This window comes from Drosophila eugracilis, unplaced genomic scaffold (genome assembly GCF_018153835.1).
Source record: "Drosophila eugracilis isolate 14026-0451.02 unplaced genomic scaffold, ASM1815383v1 contig_2174, whole genome shotgun sequence".
Lineage (NCBI taxonomy): Eukaryota > Metazoa > Arthropoda > Insecta > Diptera > Drosophilidae > Drosophila > Drosophila eugracilis.
This window is the reverse complement of record NW_024573060.1, coordinates 206,173-230,988: the sequence shown is the minus strand read 5'-3', so window position 1 is coordinate 230,988 and position 24,816 is coordinate 206,173. Positions and strand designations below refer to the sequence as shown.

General features: G+C 40.2%; 2 protein-coding genes and 1 pseudogene across 2 annotated transcripts; 1 reads left to right on the top strand and 2 right to left on the bottom strand.

Moving 5' to 3' along the window:
- Positions 1 to 24,816, bottom strand: part of LOC121530105 — a 164,417-nt pseudogene that overhangs the window by 57,504 nt on the left and 82,097 nt on the right.
- LOC108113825 (cytochrome b-c1 complex subunit 6, mitochondrial) lies at positions 3,579 to 4,178 on the bottom strand. The gene is made up of 3 exons (XM_017224534.2): positions 4,072 to 4,178; positions 3,875 to 3,969; positions 3,579 to 3,823 (listed from the first exon to the last, which is right to left on the bottom strand). The coding sequence occupies exons 2-3, from the start codon at positions 3,956 to 3,958 to the stop codon at positions 3,650 to 3,652; spliced, it is 258 nt and encodes an 85-aa protein (XP_017080023.1). The 5' UTR covers positions 3,959 to 3,969; positions 4,072 to 4,178; the 3' UTR covers positions 3,579 to 3,649.
- LOC108113824 (mediator of RNA polymerase II transcription subunit 21) lies at positions 4,666 to 5,405 on the top strand. The gene is made up of 2 exons (XM_017224533.1): positions 4,666 to 4,915; positions 4,983 to 5,405. The coding sequence occupies exons 1-2, from the start codon at positions 4,874 to 4,876 to the stop codon at positions 5,367 to 5,369; spliced, it is 429 nt and encodes a 142-aa protein (XP_017080022.1). The 5' UTR covers positions 4,666 to 4,873; the 3' UTR covers positions 5,370 to 5,405.

Sequence of the window (24,816 nt, the reverse complement as noted above, 5' to 3'; positions counted from 1 at the left end):
AGCAGTCAGAGCTCTTTATGATTCTCTGCTGTATATTGGGGATGACAAACGGACAACGAATGCCATCCTCATTCATATAATAATGAGCAAAGTCGGCCCAGGAACAAAGAGAAAGTGGGAAGAACAGTTGGACTATACTTCGCTTTCTCTTTGCCAGGGACGACCCTGCCTTATGCGTGTTTTGGGGGCCAGAACTTCTCACTTTACAAAAAACTGTTCTCGGCTGGATAGTGTCAGGGAGATGTGCCTCGGGAAACAAAATAAAGGAAGAAAATTCGGTACATCTCAGCAGTCAGGAAAAAGCGTTGGAGTCAATAGACACCACCCAGCAGAAATTTTGGTTCGTACGGGATAGGAGCATTCAATAACCGACCATCAACTCGGAGCAAAGTAGAGGAGCACCAATCTAAGCTATTTTCCTGCACAAAAGGATTCCATTTCTGAATATTGGGTGATACCGGTCTCTGTTTCCGAATTTTGCCTATGTCGTCATTGAATTCATGAGATTGGATAACTTCTACAATCTTTTCGAACGCAAAATTCAGTTCTCTTGGCGTAATATTTTGTTCGAAAGGCATTGACACTTTCTTACACTTTCGAATAAATCGAAAAACACACACGAAAACTCTCATAAGCTTCAGGTGCGACGAAAAGGACTCTATTTTCTGAAGCACGCTATTAGGTTCTGATGTAGCGATCAGAGTTAACGAAGACTTGCGTAACTTCATAGACACAACTTCTGAAGCTGGTTCGAAGTGTGAGTTTACAGGTCAATTGCTTTCTGAGTCGAGTAAAAACGATGGCCCAGCGAACCAGATGGATGTGACAATCTCTTCAACGTCGCATCCTCGAGACACTATATCCGCTGGGTTCACTTTCGTAGGGACGTGTCGCCAAATTGCTTTATCCGACCGCTCTTGGATTTCCGCTACTCGGTTCGAAACGAAAACCGACAACGACGAGGGATGGGATTTAATCCAATGCAAAGTGATCTCGGAGTCAGTCCATAGGACAACTGTACTTATTGGGCAATTAATTAGTGGCTGTACATAATTAAGAAGATCTGCTAAAAGGTGAGCTGCACAGCTCAAGGCGAGGAAAAGTTTTCGTCTTGAGGGGAGCTACTTTTGATTTGGCTGTCAGTAATGACACTTTTAAACCTTCAGCAGTTTGAGTGCGAACGTAGATACACGCTCCATATACTCGCATGGAAACGTCAGCGAAGCCGTGTATCTCAATCGGAACCTGCGGATCTGTGTGAACGAATTGAGCAGTTGAAGCAAAGCTGCCTTAAAGGCTTCCCACGACGATAGTAACTGCATTGTAAGCGACTCGTCCCAATATATTTTTCGATGCCGCAGCTCCTGTAGAAGCATCTTTGCCTTTGTGACCAAAGGACACAATAGGCCCAATGGATCAAAAAGCCGCGCAGACACCGAGCCAGGTAACCAAACCACGCCAAGGGTTTTGGTTACGTCTGAGTCAGGCAATAATGGCATAACAGCGCTCTCAGATGCGGAGATCTCTGGGTAGTTTGAAAACCACTTTGTCAATTCAAAACCTGCCTCTAGCAAAACCAGAGAAACTTCCACACGAAGGCTTTGCAGGTTATCAACGCTTCCGGCGCCTGTCAACAGATCGTCAGCATAGAAACTAATATACAAGTGCCCTTCGTGGGTCTTAATTAACGTAAATCTAACTGCCCTCCGTGGGTCTTAACTAACTTAAATCTTGGTTCCCTCCGTGGGTCTTAACTATTCCTTAAGCTAACCTAAATCGTAGCTTACACACTACTCTTAACCATTATACATTGGGGGCGGGGCCGCATGAGGATTACCTCACATCATCATATATTGAAAACTAAAAACAAGACACAAATACAAAAACAATGAAATAAAGAAACAATAAGATAAACACATTTTTTTGTTAAAGTGAATCTGAAATTTTAATAAACAACTTGAAACTTTCCTCAAGACGTTCCGAATCCTCCTAAGTCAGGAATAAACAAAATCGGAATTTACAAATCGGATGCATGAGTGTGAAGTGACACTTTATTAGGATAAACAACTTCCATCAGAATCCACTCTACTATAGCGTTTCTTCTTGTTTTATATAAATTTTTGATCAGCCCCAATAATCGAGGCGATAAATTCATATATGTACATGTATGTACGTCTTTACGTCCTTTTTGTTAATATGAACGCTAAAGCTTGCAGATTCCGTAACAAAGGTGCGCAGCGCAAGTTTGTGAAAAAATTTCGCATTAAAATTTTTCGGGGGAAAGCTGGTAAAAAGAATACTAATTTTGACCTACTTTTAATTTGTTCAATGTCTATTGGATCTTTCAGCGGCTTCAGCGCAAACCATTCGTTGTTAAAAAAGGGGGTACACGGTCTGAGCGCAACCGAAAATGAGTACTTTAAATCTGACCAAAGTTGGTGTTATGATGTACCTGTGTACACAAATATCACCTAAGGCCAAAATATGGTGGTTCTTCCACAAAAGAAGTCGAATATTTCGTGTTTATCGATGGTATTAAAAACCAAGATCAAAATTCTTAATGAAAATTCGAGCAGTTTACGGAGAATATGGGCATTGGGGGCACTTTTAAGTTTTAACAGGACAATAAACAAATTAAGAATTTATGTAGTGAAATGGATCCCCGTCTGTAGAAGAAACCGATATACTCACTATCGGAGTGAAATTGGCTCAAACGAAGTGGAGGAAACTGTCAACAAAAAAAATTATTACAAAATTGTCCAAAACACTGTTTTAACAATTACAAAATACTAATTTGGTTAGTTGAAATGAACAACCTTTTGTCAAAAAAACTTGTTTACTAAATGAATATGACGTCACTGTCCATGAGAGGACTCTCGCCAAGCTGCGTGGCATCTCTAAAATAAGTATTTCTACGCCCGAGATTTTCTTATTATTGGTTTTCTGCGTTTTTGGGGGTAAGACTGGGCGAGGCCAGATAGTGTAAAAATAATACGCACTTCAGGCGTCATTAGAAACTACATTCTTAATCCCTTTTTATCATTTATAGTTACAGAGTAATCAGCTTTTCTACAAAAAGCGAAAACTGGCATTCGAGCTTGTTGGGCGTTAGAGTGGGTATGCTTTGTGGTACAACCCTTTATAGGGTCGGAAACGCTTCCTTCTACCTGTGCTCTTTTCATTTTAGCTAAAGTCCTAATATAGATATAAGTCTATAGAAATATAATAAGATAAGCTTTAATAATTTTCTTTGCGTTTGAAGTTGAATAAAAATAAAACCGAATATTAATGTAATGTATGTACACTTTCATTGAGATTTATCCGCCAGTTGCATTCGTCTCACTGCTAAATTTATCGGGGATTTATGAAGATTTGGCTTTTCAAATGAATCTTATAAAAATGAAATTATCACAGAAAGCGCTTTATTATAAACTGAATAATTAAAAAATTTGAATAATGCATCTCAGCATTAGTCAGTAATTAACAATTTATTTTTATACTTAACGTTGTGCATGCTGCAGATATTAAAGTCTATTTATAGGATGACCACAAATTTTAAGTAAAAACCAAAAATGACACAGCTTTAATATGACATTTTATTAAGGTTATAATTGTTAAGCAATAAGGTCTTAATTGCCTTTATTCGTTTTTACTTCAGTTTTGTAAATAGACTGTGAGCAACACAATGGTCCAATTCAGCAACATAGTCAAACAATTCCTCCATGCAAGTTTCAGTTGTTTTGGTCCGCCCATGCACACGATCATTGCATTCTTGATACTTGTTGTACAATGATTCAATATGACTTTTAGCTTGGCATTTTTCCTGTCGTAAAAAGAAGTCATTTTTTTTCCATTTAGTTATTATATATTTTACCCTTAATGCTGCTTGAGGATCAACCAACTCCTCTTCGTCGTCTGCTCTAACGAAGGGAAGCGAAAAAAAGTTCTTAAAATCCATAATAATTGGAGCTGTAATTAAATGGTTTAAGTAAATACGAAAGTTTATATAAATTATATGGATTTTTAGAATAAAGTATTGTATGCAACGTCTTTAAAATTATATATAATAACCTTCTAATACGACTATGATGCAATCACAATATATAATTTATCGACCGTCTGATAAAGAAGGTTGCCAGACCGACATAAAGCGAAAAAAAAATATTGATAACTTCGCAATAGATTGTTTGCCATTGTCCATAACATCTTCTTCACACAGTACTTTAAAAGGTAGGACACAATATATATTTATATCTCTTCATACAAATGGAATTTGATACGAAATCCCACAATTTTGACACTGTCATGAACCTGTACCTTGACACACACTTTTTTCTGATTCCGTATTACTCTTCCTAAAAAAAACTGTGCTTCGAAAATAAAAAAGTTAATATATACGATTTTTCAAATGTATTCCCAGAAAGTGACCTTTGAGGTATATAAAACATAATATCATATTAACTAAGCATTCTATATTTAACAGCTGCATATTTAAAAACTTTAAATTGACCAGAACGTTTTGTTTGTTGTATGCAAAGTCAAAAAATTTTGTTTAATATGAATATTTATAGATCTTGATATTAATTTAATGAGTTGCGCTTTGTGTGAACGCCTCACATCAATATCTTGGCGGCTGGATGCAAACATTATTATTAAGGAATGCCGCTTATATATCAACATAAATAGTCGAAATAATTTTGTAATTTATCTTGTTATTCATGTGTTTTATATTATGATTATATCCTTATTTGAGCTGGGAAAATAAAAATCGTCTCCGAAATCCTTTAATGTATTGGGCATTGCATTAAGAAAGAAGGAAAACTAGTACTTAGTATCCTTTAATAATTTTAAATATTATTAATAAAATTTTAATATGGCTGACAGACTTACGCAGTTGCAAGATACCGTTAATCAGGTATGTCAATAGAGTTCATATTTATATGTACATACATATATCAATAAATTGTTAATGGTAATTTCAGCAAGCTGAGAACTTTTGTAATGCGATTGGTGTAATTCAACAAACTTCTTTTCCAAGTAAATTTGTAAATTTCGATCGTATAGGATCCCAAACGCCAAACTCAATCCAGCCACAAGAAGACTATGCACAGCTATTCGCTCAGTTAATTGCACGTTGTGCCAAAGATATAGACACATTAGTAGAGTCTTTACCTAATGAAGACAGCTCTATTGAACTTCAAAACTCCAGCCTTAAGAGGCTCGAGATCGAAAATCAAGAAACTGCACATGAGCTTGAGGACGTGGTACAAAAAGGAGAACTTTTGCTTGAAAAAATGCAGTCTGCTTTGGAAAACGTCGCACAAGCTCAATTGGATATGCAAAAGACATTGAAACCACATTTCCTATAAGCGTAAAAATTAAATAAATATGTAAATACATACATATGTACATATGTACAAATGGAAAAAAGGTTTGTGGCCCGGTGACGGTGCTGCTCTCGAACGGTCGGATGAGGTCGTGGCCCCGGTAGGGTGCCCGCAGGGAAGTATGGATGGCTGCTGATGGTGTGGCACCGGCAGGGTGCTTGTTGGGTGGCAGCTGTCCAAGTGGTTACTTAAGGATTGCAGGCCGGACAATAATGTTGCTCCTAGATGGCCGCTGATGATGTAGCACCTGTATGGTGCTTGCTGCTGTGTCAGTTTATGGTGAAAGGATGATTGCCCTCTATACCCCTGCCCTAAGCTCAGTGGGGAATGTAAATAAGTTGACGGCGGTGGGCGTAGTCAAGTTTACGGGCAAAGTGCTCTTTATTCAAATAAATATAAAACAGAACTGAAAAACCTAACTGTACGAAAAATGCTGATGATTGCAGAATGAGCATAACTCACCATACCGCGAACCAATGAGTCCCATGCACGGCCCACAAAGGCGGAAAGCTGAGTCGGCATCTAGAAACACTAGAGTGATCCAAGAATCATCCGAGATTTCTTCGGACTATTTGTTACCCTTCAGTAATGTTAACTACTCCCGCTTGAAGTAAGACCGTCCTCGGTCGCCTTGAATGTTTCGGCAACCTGTTGCATATCCCATGCATCTCGTCTTCTCTTCCACACGAGATGGATCAGGATGAAACTGCTAATTAAAAAGCTTACTCCCACGCCGACAACGATCCAGATGTCTGTTAATCCAACCGACTTTACTTCGTTTTCGAGGGTTTTAGTATACAGAATGCAGAATGCTCCATACATTGTCGACATGCAATCAGTGATCGCTAAGACATCCTGGTTGCAATCAGCTATCACGTTGTCCCGTAGTTGGAGAATAGTGTGTTGGTGGGAAACGGAAAAGACGGTAGCCTTTTTACATGTAAATTTTATCTTAGAGTATGCGATGAGCACGTGTGTAGTATTATCGGACTGAAGGATTTTAATATTAGATGCCTGTATTAGGCCATTAACGGGGACTTCTGTGGGGTGATCAACTAAAACGGGCTTCTTCATGGTAAAAATAGTCGGGTTTATGATATTTGATTTTGCAAGTGTGATCGAGAGTATTAAATTCTGTATCTCTGTAATTAGCATTATATTTCTGGCCAAAGGAACTTCGTATGTTTGGTGTCAACCAGGTCATTCGTTTTTGCCTTGATGATTTCATTGGCAACATCGTTTAATTTGTTGATCTGCCTTTGCGTTTCGGTGTTAATGACTACTTGTCTATTGTTGGATTCAGTTAACCGGGATTCGGACATTTTTAACATTTCGAGGTCAGCTGCATCAGTAGTGCCCGCTACCACTTTTAAGGTGGTGCCTATAAAGTCTAGGCTTTTGGCAATTTGGTGGTGTACCTTTAATACAGATAAAATGTTTTTAATATGATCAATATCAACGTCGAACAATTTTCTCATGTGTGATTGAGTGATAACATAATTGAGAATAATGTCAAATTGCTCGAATGCATAAAGTAATTCATATATACCGGACATGAGTGTAGTCTGTCACTCTAGCGTTAACTACTGCTAATATTGTTAATATGATTGCCGCGATCCTGTAAGAAAAGGACAAGTTAAATCTACTTGCTTGTATTCAACTAGTTCCACTGTATCATTAATTTGCTTATCCAATTTGATGTACGTAGTTTTTTCTGTCAGGGTGCTGTGAAGGCGTTCAATTTGCCCGTTTGAACTACTATGCAGCGGGGGTGCATTTACAAGATTTATGGCATACTGATTTTTGAGTAACGAGGTGATAGTTTCAGAGCTGAAAGACGCTTCGTTATGACATTATATTGTCTTGGTATTTGGGAATAAATTTATTAGTTGGATGATATGGATTTTTACGTTCACTATTGCCTTGAAAACTTGTCGATGCAGGTTAAAAATAATAATAATCGGTGGAAAAATGTCAATATGCAGCATTTCGCCGACATATGACGGAATTGAAGTTCTTGTATCTTGGGGTGTCTGTTATCCTTGCTGTAGTGCATATTTTGCAATTTGTTACTACTTCGGTATTGGCTTGATGATTGTTTTTAATGTTTTTAAAAGGTCGGATTTTTCTGTGAAAACTATGATATTTCCGAAAAATATAAAGTATCCCTTCAGAGAATATTTTGCATCTTCTAGGATTATCTGATTTTTGAAACAATTTAAAGGTTTTTCAGTTGTTTCTATCGTATAAGTGTTTGATTCTTCACTATGAATTGTTGCACAATCAGATTCGGGTTTGTGATGGAGGGCATTGATGTTTTGTCGCGAAAGGGCGTCGGCGACATAATTCATTATTTGTCCAGAGTGTATATGACTTTTGCACCGAAGTCATCTATAAATGCCTTCCATCGCTTTAATTTGTTATTTGGGTTCTGTGTAAATTCTTATGTCACGAGTGCCATACAAATACTGCGTTAATTTTCCTAGAGTCCAGACTATGGCGAGCAACTCTCTTTCGTTAGTTGCGTAATCGGCCTCGGTGTCTTTAAGGGTTCTGGACATCATGGTTATGGGCTTTTTGTCTTGCGATAGTACAGCCCCGATGCCGTAAGTTGACGCATCGGTGGTCAGATCAAACGGTTTCTTAAAGTTTGAGTATCTGAGAGTGATATCTTCTGAGATAGATATGGGTTTTTTCTTGTGAGATGGTCATGTTGGCTTTGTTTAATTTTTTCAGGACCCAGTCAAAGTGCTTGACATGCTCTTTTTAATTTTCGCGATCTTGCTCCACAAGAAAAATCTGGAGATAGTCGGATCTTAAGACTAGGGTTGTAAATTGTATTTGGCTTTGCCAGTATAGACTCGATACTTGGTATCAGGAATGGTTTCGTTCAGTTTCATATATTCCTTTTTATCGACCACGCAAGTTGGATTGTTGTACGGTTATCTCGACGGCGTAATATGATTAGACTTGAGTAGGTCTTTAATTTCTTTATTAACAAACTCTGCGACGCCCAGGCAGCCGTCGTTCGATGAACGGTAGCCGTTGGGTGTGTTGGGAGACGATGGATTCCAGTTCATGGGCTCTGCTGTCTGACGTGGGTTGCCACGGTCGGCAAAATGATCTGGCTTACGCCCAAAATCTTTTTGTTGGTTCCTATATGTTTTTTTTTTAATAATAACGATTGTTGGGTCAAGCAGCCAAAGCAAAGACGCTTGAACAGCGGCAGGTTTATCAGCAGTTTCTAGTTTGTTTTGATTGTCCAGTCTTGCATGCGCTTTACTGTTACTTTGTAGGGCATGCGCTTCTGTGAGCTTTTGAGAACTGCTGTAGATAGAAGTTTTTTAGTTTTAGCTGTACTCCTCTTGCTTTCGGCGTGGTTTTGTTGCGGAGTTAATTTGGTTTTGATTTAAACTCGTAATAAAAATTTGGAAATTGAACTGCCCCGATTTATTTCTTCTAAAGCAACTAAAAACTCTTAGTTGCTCAACAAGGATTATTTTCGTTCCCTTGGTTATCGGGAGCGCGGTACTGACCCTTACGAAAGTCAGAATGCCAATGCCAATGGAAGGTCCTTTGGCTGAGCCGGAAGTACAACTGCCCTCAGGTTTATTTTAGGCCTAAGATAAGCCCTCACCTCTGTGCTGAGTTGTGTGACAGAGGTTAGCTTACGCTCAACCTCATCATAGTATTGCATGAGTTTTTTCAGCGTAGGAGCAGTCTAATCTTGCCAGAATGGGATCGAAATTAAGTACAGTGTTGCGTGATACCAGAAACGCTCGTGCTGGGTCCCTAATTTTATTTCTGATTATGGTAACGGCTTGATAATTGCCACTGCTGCCATATTAAGGCTTAAAGACTTCGTATGCTACCGTGGCACATTGTCCCCACGCAACATACTCGTCTTGCTCACCGTTAAAATTTGGCACTTACCAAATTACGTGGAGCGGTATATAGCTGATCTGAGACTCTTTGGTATGCCTCCAATTGTGGGGGCTCTACGCGCATATTTTGTAACTGCATATTAAGGGAGTTGATTTGAGCTTCAAATTCTGGCCGGAGTCTAACCGCCTGTTGCGCTAAGGCGCCCTGAGTAATGTTTTGGAATTCCTTCGAATTCATTAAGACTAATTCCTCTCCAATTTGAACCAGTCTTGGTCTGGAGCATTGGATCTCTTCTGCTTCACTATAACTCACAACTTCCCTTTTAATTTCTACGGACTTACGGACCTGGAAAGTTCTACAAACATAATACTATAATATGTTTATACCCGTTACTCGCGGATTAAATGGGTATACTAGATTTGTTGAAAAGTATGTAACAGGTAGAAGGAAACGTATCCGACCCTATAAAGTATATATATTCTTGATCAGGATCAATAGTCGATTGAGCCATACCTGTCTGTCCGTCCATCTGTCCGACTGTCTGTCTGTCCGTATGAGCGTTGAGCTCTCAGTACTATAAGATATACAGAGTTGAGAGTAGGTATCAAGATTCTTGAGATCCATACGCAGCGCAATTTTATTACAGCATCCTGCCACGCCTACTCTAACGCCCACAAATCAAAACAACTAAAATCGCTGAAATCTAAGGAACTATTAGAGGTAGGAATAGCTATTAGAGCTGAAATTTAGTATGTATAATCCTTAGACGGCAGCGCAGAAAGTTCGGATTACACATGTAGGTTTTTACGTTTTTTTCCGATCAAGCCACGCCTACTCTAACGCCCACAAAACCCGAATAACAAAATTGTGAAAATATCGGAAACTATAAGAGCTAGAAAGGTGTGCTTCAGAATACGCATATATGAGACGCCAATCTAACGCCCACTAACCGCGAAATACTGTAACGTCCATAATTATATTAGTGGTTATAAGGCCTCACATGGGCAGTGACGTCACAATCAATTACTCAATATGCTTTCTCGGATAATAGATGGCGCTTTGGGAATTAATTAGTAAAAGTCTACTTTTATAAGAGAGAAGGTTTATGTTTGCACCCAATTGAGACCGCGGAGAGCAAATATTAAAAAATTCTTTTGGATGGATTCAATTAGGCACTGGTGAACCCCAACTGGGGGTCCCAGCTACATGATCCATATTCCAGAATCGGTCAAACCAAAGAAATAAAAAAATTTTGGTAACATAGGGGTCGCTAAATTCTTTCGACCACCTTTTAATGAAACCAAGCACTCCTCTAGCTTTATTAAGCATAGAGGAAATATGGTCGGAAAACTTAAGTTTTGCATCTAGTAAGATGACAAGATCTTCAACTGCATTCATTCTTTCCAGAGCTACACCATGCAGAGTATAAGTGGCAACTTTAGGTCTTAGGCGACAGAAGGTCATTGCTTTGCACTTAGAGCCATTAAGATTTAATGAGTTTGCAGTTTTGAAAATTATTAAGATCAGATTGCAGTTTCACCAGACAGAGTTTGACATCGTCTGCATACATAAGTACTAGGGAGTCATTAACAACCAAGGGAAGGTCATTAATGAATAAAGTAAAAAGTAACGGACCAAGATGGCTCCCTGAGGGACCCCGGAAGAAGCGTAGACTAAATCAGACACTGAATTTTTAAAAATAACTTGTTGCGTTCTACCTGTGAGGTAACTGCTAATCCAACCCAGGAGATCAGTAGGAAAACCGATAAGATCAAGATTTTCTAAAAGAAGGCCGTGATTCACGGAGTCAAATGTCTGAAGTTTATTTTGGAAACCAGTGATCACGAAGGATGTTAGTTCCAGAAGATTTGTAGTGGTAGACCGTTGTTTCATAAAGCCATGCTGGCATGAAGATATGACAGATCTACACTGGTGCTGCAAGTGAGGCACAAGAATTTTTTCGAAAAGTTTCAGAATTGCTGATATTTTTTCCCCTTCTTGTGAAGGGGAATAATAAGGGACTCTTTCCAGATAGCGGGAAACGTGGACGTTTCCAGGGAAAGGTTTAATAATTTTAATAGGGGCTTAGCCAGGGTAGCAGAGGAGTACCTAAGCGCACCCGGTACCCCGTCTGGACCTGGCGAAAAGACTGGCTTCACATTCTGAAGATCTTTTATAACCCCACATTCCGACAAGGTGGGTCTGGAAATAAAGTTAGACCGGGGGATATCATAAGCGTAAGTCTGCGCGTTAATTAACAAAGTTGAATAGATGTTTAAAAAAACTGTGCAAAAAGATCGGCAATATCCTGATCCGTGCTTGGAGTAGATTTTCCAATCGATAGCAAAGACGGAAAGGTTTTAGATTAACGCTTAGTGTTAAAAAAACTATAGCACTGTTTCGGATCCAGAGCAAACTGGTTCTTACATCGAGCTAAATAGCTAAATAGTTAGACCGAGCCACTATATAATGCACATAACAGTCATTGCTATTAGTTCTTAAGTATTTTTTAAAGAATCTTAACTTGATATTTTTTAGATTAGAAAGGGGGTTTATCCGCCATAGCCGAATACCGCAACGGAACAAAGCGATCAAAAATTAGATTTAATGTACTATAATATATATCTTGAGCAGTCGACATATCTGTACAATTGACAATATCGAATTTCAGTTTTGCTTGAATGTAAGCTAAGATGTCCGATTTGGTCGTATCAGGGGAAAGCCGGGAAACAAAAATGTGTTTCTCTAGAGGAATATAAATCAAGGGCTTTGGCGGGAAGGGTGGTTTACCCACGCTACCAGTGGGTGCCGGTAAACCGGACCCTAAGTTCCTCTGGTGAGTCAAGGGTAAATTCTTTTGGGCTTGTAGAACATTTGGCACCGGAGGGTCCAATGCGACTATGTCGGACTGCTCATCGGACAAATGCCTACGCACCTTAGCAACATTTTCGGGATCCGAAATATGGGCTGTTACCGGTGTCGTCACGATTGGAGTGGTGGACGGCAGCGGTGACAATAAAGGAGACTGTTGAACATGAGACGGAGGGAGAATGCAAATTACTGGCGGTATCTGCCGGCGGCAAACGGGTTGTTTTTTTGCGCTTAGGAGACTCATTCAACAGTTGTAAATTGTTTGCGAAAAGCAACCAATACCTGACCGAATCCATTTTTAGCCATCTGTCACGACATCTGTCACAACAATAGTGTAAGCCAGAGTCGGAACGACCCAAAGCATCAGGAATGGTGGCTGACTTAAACCCTGCACACTTGGAGTGCGCAATGTTATCACACAGCCAACAGTGGACGCTTACTTGGTCAACCGACACAATTTTATTGCATTTTTTATGCAACATATAATATCGGACATTTTGGCAAATAGTTCATAAAATGTAAACCACTGTGCCAGAAAAATATTATAGGGAAGAAGAAAGGGAGTTTGAGAGAAACAGTTAGAGGCAAGAGAGTGAGCGAGAGCTACGAGGCGTAATACGAGAGTACAAGTTGTATAAGAGAGGGAGAGGCATTGTGTTTTCGAGAGCTACAAGCCGGTGGGAGATTCAGAAATATACAGATGTTGTGCTGAAGAGGTAAGCTGTGAAAGTTCCGTTACTAATAGTACAAAGTAAAGTAAAAATATATTGGAATACAGACCACAATTGTTGATATTTGCTTGCAATAAATGCTTTATGCAAACAGATAACAATAAATGCACTGTACGATGCGGAATCGAAGAAAGATTTTTGAAGTAGATAAACGTTTGCAAAAAGTAGCAAAAACGAGGTTATTCGGGAATAAGTTCAAGATTAAATCGCTCGAGAACACGCAAAAGCGTGAAGTGAAGAGTTGATTAATATTGATTGATTAATATTTTAGAATTCTGTAAAACAGTAACGGGTATCTTATAGTCACGGCACTCGACTATAGCGTTTCCTCTTGTTTATAATTATATTTGTTATGTTCAATTTTATTTTAACAAATAAAAAATTTTATATGAGCTGCAGGTCATAATTGCAGCTTATTTTTTTAGTAGTTTAATAAAGCTGGTTCTGGCACAGATTTATGGGCTATTAAGCTGTCAAATTAGTTATAAAAACCCATTATCTGTCGTCTCCTGTGATAAGGATTCCCCATCAGTTTTTGAAATCAGTAATCAGAATCAGAAGTAATAAAATGTGACGATTAGTTTTCCGTAAAATGAAATGTATTCCTGACTCTAATTAGGAGGATTGGGAACGTCTTATGGGGTTGAATTTTTCTTAAAACACACTCCCAATTTCTATATATGTAAGCCTTTGTCTATGTGTGTGCGTGTGTATGGTTGAGTGGGAACCCCAGATATGTATGGAAACATGACATGTGAAACTGATGAGGAAGATCCATGCTCGCACCGTAATAAAATGTGTGTTTTAGTATTTCTCTCTCTATTACAACACATAGATAAAAAGGATACAAGAGGTTGTGGTGTTTTGAGTTTTTTTCACAGCGCTAAGTAATTTCACTCCTAATAAGTGTGAAGTGACCACGCATGCATCTGATTTGTAAACATCTTGTAAGAGCATGTTACGGCACCCGTTGCGCACGCGCTGAATGCGATTGAATTCCGGGGGTAGTGTACATCATAATAGATGAGTGTATATGTGTACGTGTGCAACTGAGTCTATATATATGTATTTCCCTTCCCTTATTCATAAAAAGTAAGAAAACAATTTTTTTTTTCATTTCAAATAATACGTTTATTTATTAATTATTGATACAATGAAATTATTTTTCTTTTTTTTTATAAAAGAAGCATGCGCATGTTTCCAACCTCGAATCGGTGTTACAGAATGTAAAGTGTTCACCATATTTCATTGTTTTTAGATCTTGTGCACCTTGATTCATGAACATAATTTTGGTTTTAAGAAGGTATTGGAAATGATTTTCAAATATCTTCCCATTGAATTGTAGAAAAAAATTATCAATTTCTTCAAGAAATTTCATTATTTATCGAAATATTTTTTTTGTGAAACAGGTCTTGTCACAAGGGGTCTCATTCATATTCTCTTCCGAAGCGAACGGACGTGTTTTTCTACTCTCGTTAACTTTGTTGATTATTTATGAATATACGCTTAAACCGATACGAATTTCTTTGTATTAATAAAACCTTCAGCCGTTTGCCTTCCGCGCAGTGTACTAAACTGTGTAGCTATTGTTTCTTTTGTTTAAACTCTCAATTTACTTAAATTATTTTCACATTCTCCTATTTCTCGTCTTTCGCGATAAACGGTTCCTCTCCCGCTCGCGCCTCTCTCGTGTGTTTATCTAAGTTAACTGTGGTCAGCAAGACCAGAGTCGTTAACCATAGTTACGTTAACAATGTCGCGCCGGCCAAACTGCCGACCAAGCAATGGGCCGGACGCTGGTGCGCAGACGGCAAACACAGCATATTTGCGTGGACGCTGTGAGCTTATGTTAGCCTTAAGAATATTCCCTGGAGTCAGTTCCATTCAAGAAGCTGAATAAAGAGCGCAAGCTCATTCACAGAATAGCTCCGGCAACTGCCGTTAGCCATTTTATTATTCCAAGCCTGACTGAGTCTCTAGGCCAGCAGGCGAAGAAGGGCAGTCACCATTCCATCATAATCTACAGTGGATAGGAGCAACCAGCCGGCATCCTTTACGGAGACGGCTGCCAGGGAATCACCTAGAAGGAAGATACTCACCGAGTGGACTTCGTGGGAGAAAAACATTAATTGGCGCTCAACTAGTGGTATTTAGTTACCCTGCCGGACGTGGACATATTAAGCAAAAGTGACGGCGGCGTGGGAAAAACGCAGCCAAAGAAAAATCAACACACACCATTTACAAAAAATGTAAGTGGGCCCTTCAGCCAAACAACAAGCATCAAATTCTGTCCCTCTAACAATAAAGTGGACCAAGATAAAAAGATACAAATAAATAAAGTGTGTAGTGGGCTTTCGAAAAATCTGAGTATTTAAATTGATGGCCACAGTTGGTTTATTTTTTATTGTGTCCGGTGGAGAAAATTTACCCAACAACCCCAATATTAACAAGAGGAAGCGCTATAGTCGAGTGCCGCGACTATAAGATACCCGTTACTGTTTTACAAAATTTTAAAATATTATTTTGCTAGTAGAAATTCACAATGCGCCACCTATTGTCAGAGGACGTATAATATAAATAGCGAAATAATGTTCCGATTTGAAAAATCTTTGGTAAATCGATAGATATTAACAGAAATAAGTTACACAAGGTCAAACGAAGGCATTCATAAAACTATTATAGACGCCACAGTTTTCGCGGTTTTTGGGCGTTAAAGTGGCCGGATGCAACTTCGTGGCAAGTTGGAGACGCATCTTTTAAATACGTGTTCCTAAGCAAAATTTTGTAGATCTTTTAGTTTCCGAGATTTTTGCATTTTAGGTTTTTCGGGTTTTGTGGGCGTTAATGTGGGAGTGGCTTGATCGGAAAAAAGCATTTCGCATTGGGAGCATCATAAAAACCTACATGCTTAATCCGAACTTTCTATCTTTTATAGTTACCGAGATATCAGCTTTTCAAGAAAAAAAAAACGTCTTTTGAGCCTTGTGGGCATATGGGTGGGTGTGGCCGGATAGTAGTACCACTATAAGATGCGCTGGCATCTAAAGATTATACTATCTGAATTTAACTTTCTAGCTCCAATAGTTCCTGAGATTTCAGGAATTTTAGTTTTTGCGATTTGTGGGCGATAGAGTGGGCGTGGCAGGATGCTGTAATAAACTTGCGCTGTCCCAGGACTTCAAGAATCTTCATGGTTATTCTCAACTTTGTATCTGTTATAGTTCCTGAGATCTCAGCGTTTATACGGACGGACAGACGGACATGGCTCAATCGACTTCGCTATTGTTCCTGATCAAGAATATATATACTTTATAGGGTCGCAAACGCTTCCTTCTATCTGTTAGATACTTTTCAACGAATCTAGAATACCCTTTTACTCTACGAGTAACGGGTATAAAAACTTAAAAATACAACAATATTGCACATAATTTTCCCTGCAAGATCTGTTTTTAATTAACAAGATTTAGTTAACAAAGAAATACAAAATAAACACATTAGCTATAGCGAGTAGTGAAATTTATTCTTGCCCTATAATTTTGTTCCGTGTAACGGCGCATCGATATTTCGCCTAATACTTCAGTGACTCTTTTTTCTCACTGTGTAGTTAATGTAAAAATTTATGCAACGGTGCATACATTGTCGCCCTGCAGACATTGTTTTGTTTTTATTGCTCCGCTTATTCGAAGGAAATACGATCCCAAGGCCCTCCGACTTTGTTTTGTTTGTGCAGCGCTTTTGCATACGCGCGCAAAATTCCGTGCAGTTAAATTCAGCTGCCCGTGGGCGGGCATAAAAGAGATAATAAATAAGGCAAATATATGAATTTTTCTTTCAGCGATTTGGGATTCTTTATTGGTAAAACTCTTTATACCTTCACATGAGCTCCCCGTTCCTCCAATATAGGGAGAATAGACAATACTCAAGTGTCTCGGGGTCTGAGAGTGACGAACAAGGTAAAATTTCACCCGTAAGTTGCAGCTCCCCAGCTCCCCCCTACAAACATGGATCCCGAACAGCTCCGGCCCTTGCAGAACAGGCCGTCCAAAACCAGCTCACAGAGCAAGCACTTAGGCAACGAATTGAGGAGTTGGCCGGGCGAGTAGCGGCAGCTCCCGACACTACCAAGCGGTCATAATCATTAGGAGTAAGGTTAGGGGTCCCGCTGATGCCGTGCTATCTTCGTTTGGCACTGTGCTGAACTTCGACGCGATTAGAAGTCGCTTGGACTTCACGTACAGTGACAAGCGACCGATGCATGTCATTGAGCAAGAGTTGGGCACCCTAAGACAGGGTGGCCTAACCTTGTTACAATACTATGATGAGGTCGAGAAGAAGATCACCTTATTAACAAACAAGGTCAACATGTCTTACGACGCAGCTATGGCCAAAGTATTGTGCGACAAATTCCGTGAGGATGCTTTGCGAGTGTTCATCTCCGGGCTCAAACGCAGCCTTACAGATGTGCTCTTCTCAGCAAAGCCCAAAGTCATGCCGACGGCTCTCGCCTTGGCACAAGAAGTTGAATCCAATAATGAGAGGTACATCTTCGCAACAACGTTTGCAAGAAGTCAAGAGGATAAGGATCGTAGGCCAGCTCACAAGACGCCAGAACGTCAGCAGGCAAAGATCCCCTCTCAGCCAGGCCAACAATTTGGCACCAACAAAAACCCGCACTTTAGTAGGCAACACAAGGCGCAGGTTCATTCCGAACCATGCAATAAGAGGCCCCAACAGGAACCTATGGATGTTGACCCATCCTGTTCTAGGATGTTACCCCCAGCACCAGCTTACCAGAATAGGATGACAGCTACGTCTGACCGAACGAACATACAAAAGAACCAAAGGGTTAACCACATGACTCAGGAACAGGCAGGAAAAAATTATGCCATCGTAGCCTCCAGTGCAGCATCGAAAATCGAAGATTCTATTGAGGAATACGATTCAGATGCAATACATTTTTTAGATCAAACTCCCTGCTACCCTACCTCAGACGGAGAGTAGCGGGGAACGTTAAAAAATTCCTTGTAGACACGGGCGCCTCTAAAAGCTGTATTAAGCCTTTCAAGGGGCTAAAAGGCGTCCGTCCAGTAGAAGCCCCTTTCAGCATCCAATCAATCCATGGCACATCTCACATAGCGGAGAAATGCTTCGTCTCAATTTTTAACATTACGGCCACATTCTTTGTTCTACCGGACTTAGCATCGTTCGACGGTAATCGGTTTCGACCTGTTAAAACAGGCCGGAGCATCGCTTTGCTTAGAAACTGGGATTCTCAAATGGGGTACGGAAGTCGAAAAACTTTCCTTCCACACCTGCACTACTAACGTAGATTGCTCTAGTGCACTCTCTTTCATTAGAGACACCTTCATGAAAATGTTAAAGAACAGAAAAAAGGACCCTAACGAGGCTCTGCCATATAACAGAGAATGAAGAGCCCATTTATGCCAAATTGTGGGGGCGGCTGATTTTGTGAATAAAGAAATTCAAAATCTTTTAAACAATGGCATAATCAGTGTCTCCATACAACAATCCAATATGGATAGTAGACAAGAAGGGCACTGATGAAGCAGGTAACAAGAACATGCGACTAGTAATCGACTTTCGCAAACTTAATGAAAGAACGGTGTCTGACAAATACCCCATTCCAAATATCTCTATGATATTGGGGAATTTGGGCAAGGCCAGATATTTCACGACACTGGACCTTAAATCGTGCTACCACCAGATCATGCTTGCGGAACGTGATCGGGAAAAAACTTCCTTTTCGGTAAACGCCTGAAAAATGCAGCCAGCATATTTCAGAGGACGATTGATGACATTTTTTTTTTGCGCGAACAAATCGGCAAATTTTGTTACGTATACGTGGATGATGTGAATATTTTTTCAGAAAGCGAAGAATCCCGCGTCACACATGTAGATTGGGTACTAAAAAGTCTTTATGAAGCCAACATGAGGGTGTCAGTAGAAAAATTGCGCTTCTTTAAAAAAAGCGTACATTTTCTGGGATTCATAGTCACCAGTAGCGGTGCAACAACCGACCCAGAGAAGGTCAAAGCCATTCAAGACTTCCCGGAACCAAAATCCGTGTTTAAAGTCAGATTATAGATGTTTCATAAAGGACTTCGCAGCAATCACAAGACCCATCTCAGACATCTTAAAGGGCGAAAACGGAAATGTTAGTTAGTCACGAAACATTTCGGTACAATTCTCTGAAACACAGCAACAAACCTTTCAGAAATTGCGAAACATCTTGGCATCCGAAGACGTGATGCTGAGATACCCAGATTACAAAAAGGCGTTCGATCTAACGACGGACGCCTCGGCCTATGGTATCGGCGCAGTCCTATCTCAAGAAGGACGCCCCATAACAATGATTTCGAGAACATTAAGAGATAGAGAAATCAATTATACCACCAATAAGTGGGAGTTATTGGCCATTGTATGGGCTTTGGCCAAGCTACGGCCCTACTTATATGCCGTTAAAGATATAAATATCTTTACCGATCACCAGCCATTAACCTTTGCAGTATCGGAATCAAATCAGATTACTCTAGAAGAGGCATGCTTTCCGTTAAAGCGCAGCTTCCTACTCTTCGGAAACAAGAGACGACACGCGGTCAACTTTTCCTACAAAGAGGCATTACTGGATGAGCTCGCAGACATTATTGTTGCTAAAGGCGTCATTCATTGCGATCTGCACACGCTAGCGATGATACAGGATGATTTGGTCCGGCAATTCCCAGCCACCAAATTCTGGCACTGTAAAAACCGTGTAACGGATAATTTCGCAGCCACGGAGAGGCGCGAAATCGTGACTGCCGAACATAATAGGGCACACAGATCGGCACAGGAAAACGTCAAACAAGTACTCTCCGAGTACTATTTTCCCAAAATGGCCAAACTAGCCAATGAAACCGTTCAAAACTGCAAAACCAGCGCGAGGCCAAATATGATAGGCATCCTAAGAAACAGGAAATCGGCGAGTCACCGATCCCTCCCTGTGCAGGGGAGATGTTACATATTGATATGTTCTCAACGGACAGAAAATACTTCCTAACATGCATCGATAAGTTCTCAAAGTTCGCAGTCGTGCAGCCTATCCCCTCTAGAACGATTGAAGACCTCAAGCCTGCACTGTTACAGTTAATGAATTATTTCCCAAAGGCCAATACGATCTATTGTGACAATGAACCGTCATTGAATTCACATACAATCTCAGCCATGTTGACTAACCACTTTGGAGTTAATATCGCAAATGCACCACCCTTACACAGTGTATCGAACGGCCAGGTGGAACGCTTTCACAGCACTCTGGCAGAACTCGGCAGTTGCCTTAAAATTGACAAAGGAATCAGCGACACTGTTGAGCTTATTTTACTGACCACTGCCAGTTATAACAAGTCTATTCATTCGGTCATCGGCCAGCTGATGTGTTTCAGACTCAAACGGACAATCCGCAGTATGAAGTACAAGATAGAATAAAAAACCCACAAGAAAAGCTCAGAAATAGGGAAAATGCGTCTCGTCAGAATAGGGTCTTCGACGTTGGTGAAAAAGTATTGGTAAAATCCAACAGAAGGCTAGGGAATAAACTCACACCCTTATGTGAGGAAAGAGCTGTAGAAACAGACCTGGGGACCACGGTCCTCATTAAGGGGAGGATGGACCACAAGGACAATCTTAGATGATAAAATCAAACAATGTCCTTTACTTTTTTAATTCATTTTTTATTACACCTTTTTTATCACACTTGTAAGCCACTTGGCATAATTCATTACTAACATAACTATAAGTTTCATAGCCATTGGCATAGTTTGTTTTAAGTTTATTTCGGTGGTGGTGGAAACCTCTTTATGAGCAAAAAAATAGCTAACGTTTAATCCCAAAGGTTCGGACCAATACTTTGTCTATTCATATCCTTGGCGTCGGCTCGCATTACTGATTATTCGCAGGCCAAGTACATTCCCATCGTTAATGGTGAAGTCCTAGTATGGGAAGAGTTCGCATTCGTCACACACACAGCGAACCTCTCAGAATATGCGCGCGTGATAGAGGAGACGAGCAGCATGATCGACATGTTTCCGCATGAAGAAGCTTCTAAGCGTGGATACCGCTCACCTCCAAGATTTGTTAGAGTCGTTGGGCGTTCATCACAGAGTAGCTAGGAGTTTGAACTTTTTAGGATCAGTGCTAAAGGTCGTAGCAGGGACACCGGATGCCGGTGACTTAGAAAAAATCAGATTCGCTGAAATGAAGTTAGTTGAGTCGAGCAATAGACAAATTCAAATCAATACTAAAATTCAAAACCAAATTAATCAACTAACCTCTACCGTCAATTTAATTTTGAGATCAGCCAAAAACTCACAGATAGATACTGGACATTTATATGAGACACTACTTGCTAGAAACAGTATGTTAATGACAGAATTACAGAATTTGATACTTGCAATAATAATAACCCTTGCTAAAATTAATGTTGTTAGTCCGAATATTTTAGATCACGAAGACTTAAAATGAGTTTGGCTAGAGGAACCCACCAACACACCCATTGGGGATCTTTTGTCTGTCTCGTCCGTAAAGATTCTGCAGTCCGCTAACATATTACATTTCATTATAAAATTTCCTAAAATTAAACTAGCCTGTAAGAAAATAACAATTTTCCCGGTCGCCCATGGTGACACGATTTTGCAGATAAAAGATAACGTCATCGCGGAATGCAATGGAGAAATTCACGCTATTAAGAACTGCTCCGTATCACCAGGAGCTACGTTCTGCCGTTTGGCAACAGAGAGTTCATGTGCGAAAGAACTGCATGCAGGTGGGGTATCGCACTGCCGAATACAAGACAGCGATCTTCAACCAATAACATATGTGGACGAAGGGATCGTAATTATCAACGACCGAGCAGCCAAAGTCCGAGTGGACAGTGGGGCGGAAGTCTGGATACATGGCACACATCTCGTCACCTTTGAAAAACAAGCTACGATAAACGACACCCTTTTCAGCAATCATGCTAACACTCAGAAGAGAGCTCCAGGGGCAGCCAGCTTCCCTCTGTTGAACATCACCGCCAACCAGGATGTCCTCAGCCTCCCGTATCTTCACCGCTTGAGTGAAAGAAATTTGGAGTTCATCAAGGAGTTCAGAGAAGAAATCGTCGACCACCAGACGCATCTCGCAGTAATTATTGCAGAAGCAATATGCTTACTGGCTTACTGGGGCAAAAAGATCTGCGATCCAGTTAGAAGAAGTGAAGAAGTGACTACGAACAGCCGAGGGCGGCCTTGACTTAGAGGGGGGAGTAGTTAACTGTGGTCAGCAAGACCAGAGTCGTTGATCATAGTTACGTTAACATTGTCGCGGCGGCCAAACTGCCGACCAAGCAATGGGCCGGAAGCTCGTGCACAGACGGCAAACACAGCATATTTGCGTGGAATATTCCCTGGAGTCAGTTCCATTCAAGAAGCTGAATAAAGAGCACAAGCTCACTCATATTCCGGCATCCTTTACGGAGACGGCTGCGAGGGAATCACCTAGAAGGAAGATACTCACCGAGTGGACTTCGTGGGAGAAAAACATTAGTTTCTATACCTTATCTTGATTTCAATATATTCCTCCGCTCCCTCTCACTTCTTATAGTGTGCATATCTAAAACGTATCTTGTTTTTATTCTTTTTTTCTGTTCTCGCACAGTCGGCTTTTTTCGATTAAATAGAGCTTGAAAATATATTATATGTCATTATGTCAGAAATTGTCTGCTATTTAAAATCTTGTAACTAAATAATTACAACTAACCAGCCGAGCGTTTTGTGTTGGCTTTGTGATAATGTGGTTCATGCCAAATGTGCCAATTTCAGTGCCACCGTATCGGACGTTTTGGCCCGACTCAAAGGGAAATGAGATCTTTTATGCGGCAGACAAAAAATGGTTTTCGTGAGGTGCTCGGCGCTTTTCTTAAAGCCAGCGATTTGCTCACGGCGCTGGACACCCAATTTAATAATGTCCAATTGTTAAATGAGTCTCCAAATCGTAAAAAATCAAACTCTTGTGCATCGCAGATCACTAGTTCTCTTCTCCCTCCCACTTCTTACCTTTAGATCAGTGTCGCCGCAGCAGTTTGGAACGCCTATGGCCATCACTCCGGTGAGTACGAAAAATTCGACATCCGAATTTTCTGGACATGATGGTAGGAAATCGTTAGATTGTTTGTCTGCTTCAAGGCTCCCGGCTCCTACAGAGCCAATTTCCATTAACACCTTCTCACATCATCTCATGACCCTGGAACAAATTAACCATGTTAAAAACTCTTTGGGTCGGTTACCCGATCTATGCTTTATCTCAGATTCGGACTCCGTATTTATATCTATCTTACACGCCCTGAAGATCTTTATCATCCCACTCTGGAGCTGGCGATCGATGCTGGACTGAGCCTACTAGGGCTGTCAAAAAGGTTCGATGTTTTAGCATGTCTGACTTTCTTAAACTTAATATTCTTATCTCTGATTTTGACTGGTCCGATCTCTACGCATGCAATGATATGACTTCAGCTTTCAACATATTCTACCATGCACTAAACCTAATTTTTGATATATGTGTTCCGATGAGGTACCCGCCCAGGGACAACCCTCCTTGGTATACCAAGGGCTTAAGCACCATAAAAAATATAAAGTTCAGGCTTCAGAACAAATACTTAAAAACTAAAACTTCGCTTAGTTACTCTCAATACTTCATTGCTCAGTCAAATTTTACCGTGTTATACAAATTATTTAGCTCGTTGTAGGACCCAATTTACCCAGGATCCGGAACAGTTTTATAATCAGCACTAACGTTTGAAAACTCAACGGCGAGAACTGATCAGGCAATAGCCGATATGTTCGCCAAGTTTTTTCAAACCACATATTCACCTTCGACAACCGCTAGGCAGCCTTATGTCTACGGTGTTCCGCAGTCGAAGGATCTTAAGGATCTTCAGAATATTAAGCCGACCTACTCTCCGGGCCACGACGGCGTTCCCGGCTATGTGCTTAGGTACTGCGCGTCTTCCATTTGTAATCCTCTTCTCAAACTGTTTAACCTCTCGCTTGAAACGACTACGTTTCCCCTATTTGGAAGGAATCTGTCATCATTCCTTTACACAAGAAAAGGAAAACTTCGGATGCTGGTAATTATAGAGGTATCTCTAAATTATTAGCAATTCCTAAACTCTTTGAGAAAATTATTGTGCCATTGTGCCATTTGCAACACCAGTGTAGATCAGTAATATCTCCATATCAACATGGTTTTATGACTCGACGGTCTACAACAACAAACTTACTTGAATTTACCTCTTATGCCATCACTGGGTTCCGAAAAAGTCTTCAGACAGATGTCTGACTATAGTAAAGCATTTGACTCTGTAAATCACTCACTTTTAGTTCATAAACTTGACTTAATCGGATTCCCATGCGATCTTCTTAGGTGGGTTGAAAGTTATCTGACTGGTAGAACGCAACGTGTTTTATTTAAAGATATCTTGTCTGGTCCGATTTATGCTTCATCCGGTGTCCCTCAGGGAAGCCATTTAGGTCCTCTATTTTAAACATTATTCATAAATGACCTTCCAAGCGCTTTTACAAATTCTTTTATATTAATGTACGCAGATGATGTGAAACTTTGTGTTCAATATAAAGATGCGTGCTACCAGAGAAAACTACAATCTGACCTTAACAACTTTTAATTTTGGTGCTCTGCAAACTTACTAAATCTTAACGGCTCTAAGTGTAAAATAATGACCTTCAGTCGCTCTAAGCCGTTAATATCCACTTATACACTTTGTGGTGTAACCCTAGATAGAATTAAGCTAGTAGACGACTTAGGTGTCCTATATTTTCCATGGTTAACAAAGCCAGAAGTGTGTTAGGTTTTATAAAAAGATGGTCAAAATATTTTAATGACCCTTACGA